The 16,876-nt window shown below is 41.9% G+C and overlaps 1 protein-coding gene across 2 annotated transcripts; it reads left to right on the top strand.

The window, feature by feature from the left end:
- The first annotated feature begins 2,821 nt into the window (after positions 1–2,821).
- Positions 2,822–16,214, top strand: LOC124006114. Of its 2 annotated transcripts, none has more exons than XM_046315901.1 (17): positions 2,822–3,267; positions 6,780–6,811; positions 8,212–8,244; positions 8,516–8,581; positions 8,683–8,700; positions 8,842–8,877; positions 9,035–9,082; positions 9,310–9,353; positions 9,484–9,536; positions 9,646–10,123; positions 10,922–11,047; positions 12,558–12,693; positions 12,773–12,820; positions 12,981–13,052; positions 13,162–13,327; positions 13,522–13,643; positions 13,945–16,214. In XM_046315901.1, the coding sequence occupies exons 1-17, from the start codon at positions 3,218–3,220 to the stop codon at positions 13,971–13,973; spliced, it is 1,557 nt and encodes a 518-aa protein (XP_046171857.1). In that variant the 5' UTR covers positions 2,822–3,217; the 3' UTR covers positions 13,974–16,214. The 2 variants fall into 2 exon arrangements, with proteins under 2 accessions (XP_046171857.1, XP_046171856.1); XM_046315900.1 differs by having other exon boundaries at positions 8,839–8,877.
- The last annotated feature ends 662 nt before the right edge of the window (positions 16,215–16,876 follow it).

Here is a 16,876-nt window from a genome sequence, read left to right as displayed (position 1 = left end):
TGCCAATATAACGCAGAGACGAAATCGAGTGGCCTGCCTCCAAGAAGTGGGCCGCAACTGGATAAGTAAAGTTTTTACACCTAATGGTGCTACGATGCTCTGAGATACGTACTTTTAATTCGCGCTTTGTTTTACCTACATAATTTTTACCACAAGGACAAGTTATAAGATAAATAACTGCCTTAGTGGAGCACGTAATAACACCTTTTATTGGGATCGATTTCCCTGTTTGTGGGTGTTTGAAGGATCTACATTTATAAGTGCCATTGCATTGAGCACAGCCATTACATTTGTAATTTCCATCCAGTAGGGCCGCAAATAGACGTTCAGGAATATCTTGGGGTGGTAAATCAGTTTACCAATTGGTCTCTGAGATTTCTGCCCCGTGAGAATACGACCAGGGGAAGGTCCGAAAACACATTACCGAGACTATCATCGGATTTTAGGATGTGCCAATGTTTGAACAATTCCCTTAATTTGTTCCGAGCACTTTGAATAGCGGGTAGTTAGAACGCAAGAATGCGTCTTTTTGCGAGACTGACCTTGAAAAAGGTCATGTCTCGTTTTGTTTTGAATTTTCACAATGGCAATATTAATCTGATCATTCTTGTAGCCCCTCTCCTTGAACCTTCTTTGCGTCTCAGCCATATTTCTGTCGAAATCGGATTGTTCTTTGCAAATTCTTTTGATTCGACAGAATTGGCTGTAGGGCAAACTATTTTGCAAGGGAAGTGGATGACAACTATCAGCCCTCAACAAACTGTTACGATCAGTAGGCTTCCTGTAAAGATCAGTGTATAGAACATTATCTTCACACAAGATCAGAAGGTCAAGAAAACTGATTTGACGTGTATCAGATTGCATAGTAAATCTCAGATGCTCAGAACAGGAGTTAAGAAAAGTGTAATGAGTGTAACTGCTCATTTTCACAGTGAACAGAGGAGCAGCAAGAAAAAAGAAACCGTTTCCTTGAGACTGAAGATGACATAGCAAATGAACAGAAGTCAGACACTGGATTTCACAACACAGTGTTTTATGTGGCTCTGGATAGTATAATCAGTCATTTGGACATGCGGTTCTACACGGTTGCAGCAATATGCAAGGAGTTTTCACAAATACTTACACAAATTTGGTTTTGTTATTTTCCTAAATGTATCTTGCCACAAATTGAGAAACAAGTACTCCAAAGATCTCACTGATGGATTTGAAAATGAAGTGCGACATATAAAGAAGATATAAGGTGCCACTTTTTCAGGTGGTTTTTCTCCTGTAGAGCTCCTAAATGCCATCCACAAGATGCAACTACAGAGCATTTTTGGAGAGGTGTGCATTGCACTGCGAATATTCTTTACAATGCCTGTAACAGTTGCTGGAGGTGAATGTGCCTTCAGTAAGCTGAAACTTATAAAGAACTATCTAAGATCTACAATATGCCAAGACCGGTTGAACCACCTTGCCATCCTTTCAAATGAAAACCAGTTAGCTAGAAAATGTTACTTTAAAGACATAAATTAGTTTGCTCACAAGAAGGCTTGACACTGGGCTCTTGGTGCAGTGTAACCTGAGTTTTGTTTACAGGGAACAAACACAAGGACAAATGCCTTAACCTGTTCTACCCAAAGCCTGCCCGGGGATGGGCAAAATACTATTTCAGAGTATTTTCTGCAATGGTTTGTCTCCTGTTGAATTTACTCAGGAATGCCCACATAATGTCTTGATACTACAGTTGCAATTTCACAGATGCTTGTTTTCTAGTAGGTACCATATTTATGCCTGCAGTCCACCATAGTATAGGATTTATTTTTGGTATGTTATTTAGCCATATATGTAGGAATTATGCATAGGGAAGAAGAACTGGAAATCAATTATTTAATCGGAAACATGGACCAATGGTCATTTCTTCATTAAAACTGACTACAATACCATGTAAAAAAAAAACAAGTCACCAATTGTGTAGTTATTTATAATAAAGCATAATAATAACCTCATGACACAGACTGTTTTTTGTTAACATTAGGAATCAAAAATGTTTGCATTACTGTTAATATAGGCAAAGGATGAAGGTGGAAACTTGAATCTGCACAATTATAGTATAGAGCAGCAGAAGCTTATAGTTAGTACATTTAATAACACATATTGTTCAGTACGTTATTTTAATCTGAAACATTCAGATTTCTATGTTAGGGGCCCGGTAGTTTTTTTGGGCAACGCCCCTGCATGTGATTAAGAAATAGCTGACTGAAACCTTCATTGGCAACTGAACATGATAGTGCAATTTTGTGTATTTTTTTTATTGTAGATTGCGGTATCTAGTGGTTGGTTTCGTGAACTGCAGCCATACGTGTTTATATTTTCCCGCAAAAAAAGTTACCTTTTGACGTGACCTACTTTGGAAAGATACGTTACAAACAAATTGTGAGAAATATCTACAATGTAACGCCTGGATATCAAAGGTTCTGACCATTTAATACAATGCAGGCAGCAGGATGACTTTATTTCCCTATCAGTAGCCGTATTTGAGCATGAAAGCTGTAAACATTAGTCATCTTTGATCATTTAAATAATATTGGCCGGCCAGATAATCTTCCTTATATTTTATCTCCCCCCATAGTAATCAGACAGTTGTCATGGATCAGCCTTGACGGGAAAGAAACCTAGAAGAGCCATGCAGCCATGCGTCTTGTTTAGATGAAAAAGCGGACCCAAAAACTAAAGGCGGGATAATATACTCCTCCCACTGAGCAATTCGTGAGCGTTGTAATTGCTCCAGGGCTGCGCTATTGCAGCGATTTGCAAATCATTTGTAATTGTTGACAATGAGACATCCATTGAAAAACATGGTAGTAAGATCAGCATATTTTTGCCTAAACTCAAATTTAGATTATCGTTAGATAAACTAGCCGATGTTACAAATACTAAGCCTAGGCCTACTACGGGAGAGTGTATTTGTTTTGAGAGCTCTGTTTTTGGCGAAATTACTTTGTACGTAAAATTATATTTGACCTATTGAATAGAAACAGTTTTGATTATGCCTACAAAAACATGTGTAAATCATAACAAAGTGAACCACGAGGGCTGAGTCTTACGTCGTCTTTAAGGTATGGTTTTAAAAGGAGATGATCGCTGACAGAGATACAGGCAGGTGCTATAACGAAACCTCACGAAGGTGAAGCAAAACGACCAAAACCTACAGCGAAAGTTCCTCTAAGGGCACATAATGGTGGCGAGGATGGCGAGCTGCGGAGCCACTTGTCACCTGAATGAAGGGTAAGCATCGTAAATATATAGCCAAATAACGCCGAGGTTTAGAGCAGCCTATGATTGCATGAGGTTGCATTCACACTGACAAAGGATACGCGCTGCAATGTTTTCTCTAATCCCGAAATAGTTGCTTTGTTGTTGCTTGCTCCCCGTCGCTGGATTTAGTTCCCGATTTACAAAGAAACATTTAAAACCACAAATAGTTGCAACCATGTAATTTTATGTCATTGAATACACAGATCCCACAAATTAAAGGAGGGGACGCCATTATCGCTTTGTAGCGAACATGATGCTCTGTTGACTGATCATAACACAAACATGCCCATCGCCAAGCAATATGGCTATACCGCGATTTACATCTAAAGAATGTTATTCTGTAGGCCTACCCAATGCAACAATAATGTTGGGGTTCTCAATTAAAGCTTATTTGAATTTGAAAGCAAAACCACTTGCATGGTTATATGTTATATGTATAGTAGTATATATGTAACAAAAGGTAGCTATAGAATCATCTTGAATTACATAGGCTATTGGGACTTTTTCCAGTGAAATGTATTAATCAAGGATTTAAAAAAAACATCACTTTTGTAACCACACGTGTTACTCCAATCATGGTAATGTTTCGTACAGTAAAATGTAGTTGTAGAAATCGTTCTACATTGTCTCCTTCGTGTCGTAAATAATGAATAGTGTTTGTGATGAGTAACCATGAACCGGAGGGAAGTGAAAGGTGAGAGATATGAACCTGGTGACTTGTATCCAAGGGTAACGCTAGGCCTATCGTTCGTGTGGTTGTCTGGTTTCTATCACGCCAGAGGCTGCCGGATAAACAAGAGACGTTGGGCACCTTGCGACACCCTTTCGCCACTGACTGAAATAATCTGAATTCAGGTTAGACAATTCAACGCTCAGATCACTAAAAAGGTTTGTGTCACCGAAGTGCTGATTTATATAGATATTCAATTATACCGAACAAAAATGTAAACGCAACATGTAAAGTGTTGGTCCTATGTTTCATGAGCTGAAATAAAAGATCCCAGAAATGTCCGTGCGCACAAAAAGCTAATTTTGTTTACATCCCAGTTAGTGTGCATTTCTCCATTACCAAGACAATCAATCCACCTGACAGGTGTGGCATATCAAAAAGCTGATTAAAAAGCATGATCATTACACAGGTTCACCTTGTGCTGGGGAAAATTTAGTGGCCATTCTAAAATGTGCAGTTTTGTCACACAACACAGTTTCTCAAGTTTTGAGTGAGTTTGCAATTGGCATGCCACTGCCAGGAATGTCCACCAGAGCTGTTGTCAGAGAATTGAATGTTAATTCCTCTACCATAAGCTGCCTCAAACATAGTTTTAGAGAATTTGGTAGTACGTTCAACCGGCCTCACAAACACACACCATGTGTAACCACACCAGACCAGGATCTCCACACCCGGCTTCTTCACCTGTGGGATCATCTGAGACCAACCACCCGGACAGCTGATGAAACTGAGGAGTATTTCTGTTTGTAGTAAAGCCCTTTTGTGTGAAAAAACTAATTCTGATTGGCTGGGCTGGCTCCAAAGTGGATAGGCCTATGCCACCCCAGGCCCACCTATGACTGCACCCCTTCCCAGTCATGTAAAATCTGTAGATTAAGGCCTAACGTAACGGTTTTCTTGAGTTGAAGGAGAGGCGGACCAAAATGCAGCGTGGTTACTTGTATACATCTTTAATAAAGCTGAAACCACGAACAGTACACAAAAACAATAAACGTGGGGAAAAAAAACCTAAACAGCCTATCTGGTGCAAACAAACACCCACAAAACCCAACACCAAACTGGCTACCTAAATATGGTTTCCAATCAGAGACAATGACTAACACCTGCATCTGATTGAGAACCATATCAGGCCAAACATAGAAATAGACAAACTAGACATGTAACAGAATGCCCACTCAGATCACACCCTGACCAAACAAAACATAGAAACATACAAAGCAAACTATGGTCAGGGTGTGACACCTAATTAATTTATTTCAGTTAACTGATTTCCTTATATGAACTGTAACTCAGTAAATCGTTGAAATTATTGCATGTTGCATATATTTTTGTTCAATATACTTAAAAATAAAATGCACAATACCTGCAGAATATATGACCCCTCATAAAAGCATAGCGTTTTTCCCCGAGATTTATTGACCGTTTCGTGTATCATTTATGCTGTTGCATTAATGGTGTATGATATGTTAACCTACTGAGGTAGTATGCAAGGCTACATTGGAGCTGTTACATAAACTATAACACTAGCACCAACTGACTATTGCCTATCTCATGTTCATAGGCTTTCAGTGTGTTCATGTAAGGCTGTAGTAAGAGATGGTGAGAGGCCAGGGATGAATAGCGGGCAGAGATAAATAAAGAAAAAGAGAGGGTAGAAAAATAATAGACAGCGAGAAGGCAGAGTACATTTGTGAATATGACTGCCATGGAAATGTATAACAATTGTGTTGTGATACAGAAACCTTTTGGCTGAGTGAACATTGACCTTGAAAAGTAAAGTTTTTCCTGTACATCTGTCTTGAGTACAGTGAGCATGAGGACCATTGGCTTATCAGGTTTCATTAAATCTTCGATACACAGTACTAGAAATAGCCTATGAATTTTGGTCACAATTCAATCGTTGTTTTAGGACCTTATCTGCAGTTACCATGCACAGTTATCATGATTCATTACATTCTTATTATCAAAGAGGTTATGAAAAAGTTTCAACTTAGTAAAGTGTTTCTCCTGTATTCCTCATCTCTTCTGTGGTAAAGCACTAAAGACTACACTTGAGTCAACTCTGACTTTTGATTACCTAAAGTGCAGTATTTTTACGATTGAGAAAAATAAGAAAAAATACTGTTGACCTTGTTCCCTGCGCATGCTGAACGTTCTATTGTCACTAGCTTTACACCGAGCCCCTGGGCGGAAGGCGCCCATAGACGTGTTCACACAAGTCACGGACTGAATCAACAAGTGGCACGCTTTGTCTGAGTCTGAGAGACAACTTCTGGATGATACACATATGGGTTATATAAACCTGTAACACTGCTGACTACAAAACCCTTCCGTTTGATCAACTTTTGGTGTTCTCTGGTACTGTCTCTTTAAGAATTTACAGTTTAGAATCACAGGCACTATTATTGGCAAGTACCAGCCGTGCAACATTAGTGTGTAAAACTGGGTCAGGATGTAGGGGGTGGGTGTTACACACCACACTGGAGGATGGGCTGGTGTCATGAATTTTGAGTTTTTGGCAGCCCTTTCTGTTTTTGTGCCTCAGTTGAATGAGCGTGTGAGTGTATATCAGAGAGAGGAAGTGCAGACACAGATGGGTCTGCAGCTGGACAGTTGAGCTCCACCCCCTCTCCTCCACACCCCTAATCCCCTCCCCCACTGGTCCATAAACTGAAGCTGTATTCTCTTAACTCCAGGATTTTGATAACGTCTTGGGATGTCCTTATCATTTCCTTTCTCTTTTAACCTACAGAGATGGAGACGTCCCTGTCCCTGGCCAGAAGGGTAAGCACCGTTCAATTTTGGTTTGTGCATGTTTTGTTTTGTCTCGTGGCAAAAAGTCTTGAATGAATGAAATCTGAAATGAGTCCAGCAGATGGCAGTCAACACCAATAAAATGATCTGTATGTCTGTCTTTGTGTATATTGGGCTGATTTTAAAGCAGGCTGTCAGAGAGTAGACAGAGTGGATGTTAGATGAGGCAGATATGAAGCATATGAGGACACAGAGGGAGGGAGAGAGAGCGATGGATGTATTTATTTAACCTTTATTTAACTAGGGAAGTCAGTTAGAACAAATCCTTATTTACCATGATGGCCTACCCCGGCCAAACTTTAACCCGGACGACACTGGGGCAACTGTGTACCGCCCTATGGGACTCCCAATAACAGCCGGTTGTGATACAGCCTGTCCTTTCTGGGGCAGGGAGCCTCACCTCCGACTGAGAACCAGCCAGGTCTCTCTCTCCTCTCACTTTGGTCTCCTGAGTGGCACAGCGGGGCTTCCTCCCTGTCAATGCCAGGCTTTCAGCCAGAAGGCCTATCCCACACTCACTCCTGCTGGGTACAGATAGCAAACAGCTCCCCCTGCCCCTGGAGTCAAAACCATTTCTCAAAAACAAATGGTTTCACCAAAGCTGTGTTGTATTCATTAGGTATCTCGTAGCTTATTTTCAAAGATGCATCACAAAATCAAAGCAAATCCAACAAAAATCACAATTATGAACATTTGCATGTCAATTAATCGTTACCCATAATCATCACAGCGCTACTTTAGATGCACTTACAGTATGCATACCAGTTTGGAAGTCATTCTGAATTTCTGAATGAGAGGATCTGTTTCTGTAAATGACTAAAATGAAAGTGCAAACAGTTACAGCACTGACACAGGGGCCCTCAGCACTATACATAGGAAAACCACAGACATCACTGAATTACAATACGCTCATGTACATACTGTGTACAGTGCATTCAAATAAATTAGTGAGTAATCAAGAGTGGAAGTTTCAGATGAGCAATGTGGTGTGACTTGAATGAAGAGGGTTTACACTGAGCTCATCAGTTATTCACAGTTTGACAGCAGACAGCAGAAGTGTAACGTTTTGATAAGTCAGACAGTAAATAAGAGGCTCCAAAACGATAATGTATGACAATCTTCTCAGTAATATGCCTATGTTAGGGTAGACATGAGTAGAGACTCTCAGATCCCCCTACTAGGTCTTGTCAGAAAGCTCTCAGGGGTTGGGCTGGTGTCGTTTGGGGCTGGTCCTACAGAGGGCCAGTCCCCTGGGGTTACTGTAAACCTCTGCATTATGGGTAAAGTGGGGTGGAAAGATGGAGGGAGGAGAGTTCCTAATCCCATATTAATTACCCAAGGTACCTCTAATGAGTGTTCTGTTGTTCCAGGTAATCTGACTGAAAGTGATAACAGTGGCTCAGGTAGGCACACATTTGCAGTATATTTCTATGTTCCGTGTATAGAAATCCTTATAGAAATCCCCACACACACATCGTCCTCTCTGTGAACATTACTCAAACAGAACTCTAATGGTCTCTGAGCTGCTTTGGGCCTATAGAACCCCCACCCCCCCAAGTTTCTTTTGAACTACCAATCAATTTCCCTCACCCCTCTCTGTTCGAAAGTACGTTTAGAATGAGAAAGTTTTCAAAGTTCATCCCTCCATGTCTTATGGATTTTTTTCCCTAACAGACAACGCAGGGACATCTACAGAGGAGAGTTCTGAAGATGAGGATGAGGATGAGGAGGAGGATTCTGGTGAGCGGCTGCTAGAGCACAAAATCTCTTCATCAAAGTATGAATCATCAGGCTTTATCCCATCCTCTAATATAACCTTCTCTCTTTCTGTATTTCGCCAGACGCCTCTGCTGAGAAAGGTGAGAAAAACACAGCCTCATTCTGTTTCATCAAAAAATAATTTCCAAACGGTGACGATACATGGTCACACCAGCACCTGGCTTGTTTGGATATTTAAGATAAATAAATAATAGTATTCTTTTTTTGGCTTGTCCCAGCAGAATCAGAGGAGCCTGCCGTTGAGGATTCCTGTGTTGGTGAGTGGGAACTATAGCACAATGCCTTAGAGTACATCTGCCTCATGGTGCCTCTGAAATACAGATGAATAGGCTCTTTCACCTCAGAATGACCTGAGTAGAATGCCTGCTCCTCTCCCTTAACTTCCTTCATGGGGAGTAACTTCTCTCCCCGCAGAATCGGAGTCGGCTCCTCAACCTGATGCAGAGGTTTCCCTTGCTAAAGGTATCCTCAGTTTGACAAAAGTCATTCTACTATCAAATGTTTAGCTTCTTCCACTTAAGGCCTAACTATCCTAGACAAAGGAGATTGTAATGGCTGAAATTCTAGAGAGAGGATATTTGGGTTCATTACATAGGTTTATGAAAATGTGTCTGCAAATCAAAGTCTGAGAGGTAGAGTATTCCCCCAGAGGGAGTGTCTAGTTTGACTATTGACCTCTGCTTTGTCAGATATGCCCCCCAAGACATGTGAAAAATGCAAGGCTGTCCAGCAGGTGAGCACATTTGTTGTATTGTGGAATTGAGTGGTAATTGTGTAATAAAGCTTCAGAGACGTACAGTTTGACTGTAGACTCACTAGAGGAACAGGGGCTAATCTTAGGACCATGTCTGTTTCCCTATCAGAGTCAAGGCAATGATCTGGTTACTCCCAGGAAGATCTCTAAAGGTCGCCTACAGTGAGTAGCTCTTCTACCTGTAGCCTCGTTCCTTCTCTTTCTCACTCAGCCTCTCCTTCTCTCGCTCTTTTTTCCTCCATCTCTAAATCTTTCTGGTTCTGTGTGTCAGGGTGCAGCTGGAGGGAGAGGGGGCATATGAGTGTTCCGTCACCGGCCTGGTGTTTGAGGTGTCGGAGAGAGTCCTGATCCGCTACTCGGTCCTGTCCTGGTCCAAGTTTGGCATGTTCCTCGGGGACACCTGGAGGTTTGCTGGGCCCATCTTCAACGTGGACTGTGTCAACAGCCCCTCGTCCGTCCTCACCTCCATCCAGTTCCCTCACTCCCTCTGCCTTGCTGACCCTGACAGTGAAATGACCTTCAGTGTCCTGCATATGAAGGACAGCTGTCCGGTGATCGAGCCCTCGGTTGACCACTCTGGCAGCCATGTAAAGTGGCGTGTGTCGTCCCTGTCCCCGGTGGGGCCCATTGTCCAGAGCAGCAAGCCTGTAGAGCACCACGGGGTGGTCCTGGTGTATAAGGAACTGGCTCTGAACAACTCCTACTCCTTTCGCATCTACCTGGCCACCAACAACTCCTCTGACATTAAGGTGAGATGGACACAGTGTGGGTGCGGATCATTACTGTAGCATGTTACTGAGTCAGAACAAAGAGGTGAACATGATCAGACAGATTGTAATGCCCACTGGCCTGACTTCCTGCCACTCTGTGCCTCTCTCACTATGGTCTCTACTGAGGGAAGTCACTGGAAGTCTCGGTCTGTGTGCGTGTGTGTGTGGTGATCAAGATGAGTTCATTTGGCACGGTATCAGAAGGCATTGGTGCATATTAATGAACACAAGTGATTGTGTATTGATTTGTGTATCTTTATCTAGGAACAACTCCGATGGAAATCCTAATACATTAGATCTGAAGCTAGCCCAATGGGCAACACTGGTTCAAATGACAATGTTTTGCCAACTGGTAGGGTTAGATTTGGATAGTAACACCATGTTATATCAAATACAGACCACAGTGAATGTTTTGGTCATGTCACCCAGTTTCTGAAATGTGGTATGAGCCCTGGTAGTGTGTTGTAGTATCAGTGGTGAGGGAAATGACTGAGCTCAACAGAGACCCACATCAGAGCACTCAGCTTCGGAACAGCCCATTTAACCCTACCTTAGTTGCCAGGGAAAGGAGTTGTTGACCGTTAGTCAACAATGACCAAATTGACTATGGAAAGCATATTCTCCCTCAACCAGCTACCAGGTTTATGAATAGACCCCCCCCCCATTATTGGAATCCATCACTTACCTACAGTGTGGTAAATCACTGGTTCTCTTCTATCCATTCCCCTATTTGACTCTCTCTGCCTCTTTCTCCTCCTCTACCACCCCTCACTCTAGGACATAGGGAAGGAGGTGCGTTGCTCCAAGAGGCGTTACCTGAAGGTAGAGAAGCCACCCACCTGTAAGCTGGATGAGAGGAGGTACCGCCTCATGAGTGAACCAGAGGGAGACATCAGCCCTGCGGTGAGGGTTCATTCACCCATTACTGCATAACCAGTAAGCACTGACCTATGTACTGTACACTGAGTGTACAAAACATTAAGAACACCTTCCTAATATTGAGTTGCACCTCCTTTTTTGTCACCTTTATTTAACCAGGTAGGCAAGTTGAGAACAAGTTCTCATTTACAATTGCGACCTGGCCAAGATAAAGCAAAGCAGTTCGACACATACAACAACACAGAGTTACACATGGAGTAAAACAAACATACAGTCAATAATACAATAGAAAAATGGGTCTATATACAATGTGAGCAAATGAGGTGAGATAAGGGAGGTAAAGGCCATGGTGGCAAAGTAAATACAATAATAGCAAGTAAAATAAACACTGGAATGGTAGATTTGCAGTGGAAGAATGTGCAAAGTAGAGATAAATAATGGGGGTGCAAAGGAGCTAAATAAATAAATACCGTAGGGGGTTAGGTAGTTGTTTGGGCTAAATTATAGATGGGCTATGTACAGGTGCAGTAATCTGTGAGCTGCTCTGACAGCTGGTGCGTAAAGTTAGTGAGGGGGATAAGTGTGTCCAGTTTCAGAGATTTTTGCAGTTCGTTCCAGTCATTGGCAACAGAGAACTGGAAGGCAAGGCGGCCAAAGTAAGATTTTTTTGGGGGGGTGACCAGAGAGATATACCTGCTGGGGCGCGTGCTACAGGTGGGTGCTGTTATGGTGACCAGCGAGGTGAGATAAGGGGAGACTTTACCTAGCAGGGTCTTGTAGATGACCTTTTGTCTTCAGAACAGCCTCAATTTATCCGGGTATGGATTCTACAAGGTGTTGATAGTGTTCCACAGGGATGTTGGCCCATGTTGACTTCAATGCGTCCCAGAGTTGTGTCAATTTGGCTGGATGTCCTTTGGGTAGTGGACCATTCTTGATACACACGGGAAACTGTTGAGCGTGAAAAACCCAGTAGCGTTGCAGTTCTTGACACAAACTGGTGTGCCTGGCACCTACTACCATACCCTGTTCAAAGGCACTTCATTCTTTTGTCTTGCCCATTCACCCTCTGAATGGCAAACATACGCAATCCATGTCTATTGTCTCAAGGCTTAAAAATCCTTCTTCAACCTGTCTCCTCCCCTTCATCTTCACTGATTTTAGTAGATTTTTCTAATTCAAAATGACACAACAACAAGGTTCCAGTTGAACAACTTTTATTTCACTGTATTTCCACAGTACTAGTTGCCGTCACACTCAGGCCAGGTCCATCTCCAGTGAGACTACTGCGCAGGCGTACTAATAACAGAGTGATCGCACCGTAATAACAGCAATATAGGGATACTTAAAACATTAATTTAACAGATGACATCAATAAGGGATAATAGGATTCACCTTGTCAGTCTGTCATGGAAAGAACAGGTGTTCTTAATGTTTTGTATACTTAGTGTATGGATGTACTACGTGTGTGTATTCATATATCTGTGTGTGTGTGTGTGTGTGTGTGTGTGTGTGTGTGTGCGGTGTCCTGCAGGACTTGCAGTTCACCCTGGCTGTGACTAAATTGAAGGGATATTTTGAGGCGTTCTTTGAGCAGCCCCCTCCCTTCAAGCTCTCCCTCATAGAGACAGAGTCCGACCAGACTGTGTGGTCAGCCACCATCAGAGAAGGTACGTACACACCTGCTGTGCGTCTGTCTGTAATGTGTTGTGAGTGAAGGTGCAGGACATTCATTTGTCTTCCTCTCAGGTGACTGTGTGGACAATGCAGTTGAAAAACTAAGGAAACGGACAGATAGTAAGTTTGTCATTTTTGCTTGCCCCCTCTCAATATTGGCATCAATAGTTCACTTTATTCCAGTGTGTGTTCTAGATATCTACTTGTCTGTACACAAGCAATTTTCATCCATCATTTAAAAGTAGCTTTTGATTGACAGTGATTTTCTCCTCTTCTGTAGGCAGGAAGAGAAGCACCAGCACATCAGAGGAAGAGATGACCAATAAGAGACCTCGATGCGCAGATGAGTCAGGTGATGGTTTGAACACATCCAATGTGTAATTTTCTGTTATTACTGTGGTCTTATTCATGTTGAGTTGCTGTTCAGAATTAAAAGTCTGATGTTCCTCTGTTGTCCCCAGACGGAGTGCGGACAGTGCAGGTCCCAGACGTGTCGCCCAAGCAGCTGATGCAGGTGGCTAAGCGGCTGGGGAAGGAGTGGAAGCAGGTGGCTATCGGTTGCCTGGACCTGTCCTCCAAAGAGCTGGACGATATACAGGCCAGTGAGGAGGATGTCATCATGCAGAGGTACAGTAGATAGATATAGTATCTGCACCCTTAAAACTCAACTTTATATTACTTGCCAGCCATTATTTTGGGGGTTTCTAATTGAAGCATTCCTGGCATAACCAATCATACAATAACCTACTTTCTTTGATTCATATTTTTGGTGAAGATTTCTTTTTTTAGATAATGTGACCTCCATTTGTCTTGTGTTTCAGGTTTAAGGCATTGGAGCGCTGGAAGACTAGCAGGCCGAAGGGTCAAGCCACTGTCGCTCACCTCTTGAGGAGCCTACAGGAGTTGGATGACCTGCCCAATGAGGTCCACCAGACACTGCAAGGTTAGAGACACACCAGTGGAGGCTGCTGCAGGGAGAACAGCTGATAATATTGGCTGGAATAGAGCAAATGGAATGGCATCAAACACATGGAAACCATGTTATTTGATACCATTCCACCTATTCCCCTCCAGCCACAACCATGAGCCCATCCTCCCCAATTAAGGTGCCACCATCCTCCTATGAGACACATTAGACTAGAGCCACTCACCCTCACTGACACACACATTTGTACTCATTCTTGTCTCCTAACCTACACCAATTTTTGTCTCTCTTTCTGTCTGTCTGTCTGTGTTCTCTTCAGATATGATGGACAATAAAGCTGCCAAATGACATCTTTAGCCTCCCTAGGTCCCTGCCTTTCCGCAGCCCTGTCGTCAGTAAGACAGAGAGACGATGGGTGAGAGACGTTTGAACTCTTGACTTGAAGACAGAAATCTCTACTTTATGCTGTATGGCTGGGGTACTCAACTCTTACCCTACGAGGTCCGGAGCCTTCTGGTTTTCTGTTCTACATGATCATTAATTGCACAAACCTGGTGACTCATGTTTAAATCAGTCCCTGATGACAACATTCAGTGGAACTGGCTTCAAGGTTCAGAGTTGAGTTTGAGGGCTGTATGGAGTAGGATGAATGTTTTCTCTCGACCAGATATGGGCAACTCCAGTCCTCGGGCCTGGTTGGTGTCACACTTCCCCCCCATCCCTAGCAAACACAGCTGATTAAACTAATTGCATTCTAAATGGAAGATCATAATTAGTTGATTATTGGAGTCTGGTGTGTTAGCTGGGGCAAAAGTGTGACACCAATCCAGCCCCTGAGGACTGGAGTTGCCCGTCCTTGCTCTAGAGACTGATCTAAGGTCAGCTTTGCATACCTCCTTCATAAATTGAGGATTTGAGGAGGGTACATTGATCCTAGATCAGAAGCATTATGTGTCCTGGCACCCCAGCCTAGCACTGTCACCCCCTCTCAGCCCAAGACAATTGCCTTCAATTGAAATGTTTGATTCCTGCAGACCTGGATTCTGGATATAGAGAACTTTGTGCCCCACCTAGTAGTGATATTTAGTAGTGGGAAACCCTGGTTTTTCACCCCTCCCAAAGACAATTTCACTAAAGCCTTTCATCTTGAAGGGTCATTCTCTTAGATGTTCACAACCTGGAATGATGCAGATGTACCTGAAGCTGTAGAGGTACCCCAAACAGCCAGGAGCTAATGCTACGACCCGCGGTGCAGAGAAGACTTGTTATGTCATAGATGAGCTCTGGGAAATAGGTAGCTAAAGTGTAGCCAGTAACAGACATGGTGCTGCAGTATCGAAACTGCTGACAAACTTATGTGGAGTTGTATATTATGTATTTTGATATTTGTCATTCAAGGCATTACCACTTAATCATGGAATTGGACCAACTTCTCAAGGAGTGTAGCTGTACTTTTTATACTGTGTACATATTTTCTCTGTATTTAAACTATGCTGCGATTGTTTTTATTTTTGTACAGTTTGTGTTTGTTAGTTTTTATGTGTGTTATGACCAAATTGAGCCTGTCAAACTTAGTGGTGATAGCTAAGCTTCATCTCAGAGAAAAGATTGGTAATGTTTACTTTTGTTTAGTCTGAATCGTGTCCATCCTGTAGCCTGGAAATCACACTCAGTGCATTTGAACATGGTGGGATTGAATGAATTCCAGAAACCACTAATTTAGGAGAGTATTTTTAGTTAATAAAAAGGGGTACTAACTCATTTAAAACACCTTTCAATAGGGATGTCACTGTTGCAGATACTGGGATCCAAATACCTTAGGGAGAGTAACAACGATTAACTGTTGAAATGATGAATGTGAAAACCACAAGTTTAGTGGTAAATTGGGTATTGGATGCCATTTGCAAATGTGTACATATGTTTACACTCAGAATGATCTCTCAAAATCCATCATTTAATATTCCAATTCTTACATGTGCACTTCTGTAATGTTACACTTCAGGTATGGGCCTTCGTAGGGCTCTGGGTATGGTGCCTAAGATTACAAATCTTTGACTGAATAAAATATTTTTTGGGAAAGATGAATTTCATTTATTTCATTGCAAATAGTTTTCAGCTAGTAGAGGTAGACCTACAACTTGATGAGGTCTTCATGACTGTTAGTAAACACATGTATCATTAAGTCATAGCCTACAGGTTCAGTGGCCTTTACAGAGTTGCTTGACTAATAATGACCATGCCATGTTGGGAACCAACAGGACCCTGAACAGCTTCCACCCCCAAGCTATAAGACTGCTAAATAGTTAGTTAAATAGTTAACCAATAGCCAGGAATATCTGCATTTCCCCTTTCTGCACTAACTATTTTGACTCATGACATACACTGCTGTTGCTGTTTTATCTATCCTGTTGCCTAGTCACTTTATCCCTACCTATATGTACATATCTACCTCAATTACCTTGTACCCCTTCACATTGACTATGTACTTGTTTCTTGTGTTATTTTTCTATTCATTTTTCAAAAATGTTTCTCTGCATTGTTAGAAAGGGCCCATAAGCATGTGACAAATAAAATGTGATTTGATTATGATTTAATTTGCCAGTGGTGTGAAGTAAAAATACCCCGAAGAACTACTTAAGTAGTTTTCTTGGGTATCTGTACTTTACTACTTATTTTTGAGAACTTTTACTTCACTACATTCCTAAAGAAAATAATGTACTTTTTTTTTTACTCCCATGTATTTTCACTGACACCCAAAAGTAGTCCTTACATTTCAAACGCTCAGGCAGGATAGCAATATAATCCATTTCATGCACCTATCAATATAATGCGTTGTAATCCCTACTGCCTCTGATCTTGCGGACTCACTAAACACAAATATGGTGTTTGGAAATGTTGTCTGAGTGAGGTGAGTGTGCACCTGGCAATCCAGAAAAAAAAAGAATTGTGCCATCTAGTTTGCATAATATAAGGGATTTGTATAGCATTTTCTTGTACTTTAAAAAAAAACCTTTTACTCAAGTATGACAATTGAGTCATTTTTCCACCACTATACACCACTGTACATTTCAAACCAGATACTTTTACTCAAATAGTATTTTACTGAGTGACTCACTTTTACTTGAGTCATTTTCTGTTAAGGTATCTTTACTTTAATTCATGTTTGACAATTGAGTACTTTTCCCACCACTGGACCTTGCCTCTTTCTGCATTCCGTTAGTTATTTAACCATATAAATATAACGAAGAATC

This window comes from Oncorhynchus gorbuscha, linkage group LG19 (assembly GCF_021184085.1).
Source record: "Oncorhynchus gorbuscha isolate QuinsamMale2020 ecotype Even-year linkage group LG19, OgorEven_v1.0, whole genome shotgun sequence".
In the NCBI taxonomy this organism is placed as follows: Eukaryota; Metazoa; Chordata; class Actinopteri; order Salmoniformes; family Salmonidae; genus Oncorhynchus; species Oncorhynchus gorbuscha.
Note: the sequence above shows the minus strand (reverse complement) of the source record. Positions and strands in the feature narration are given on the sequence as shown.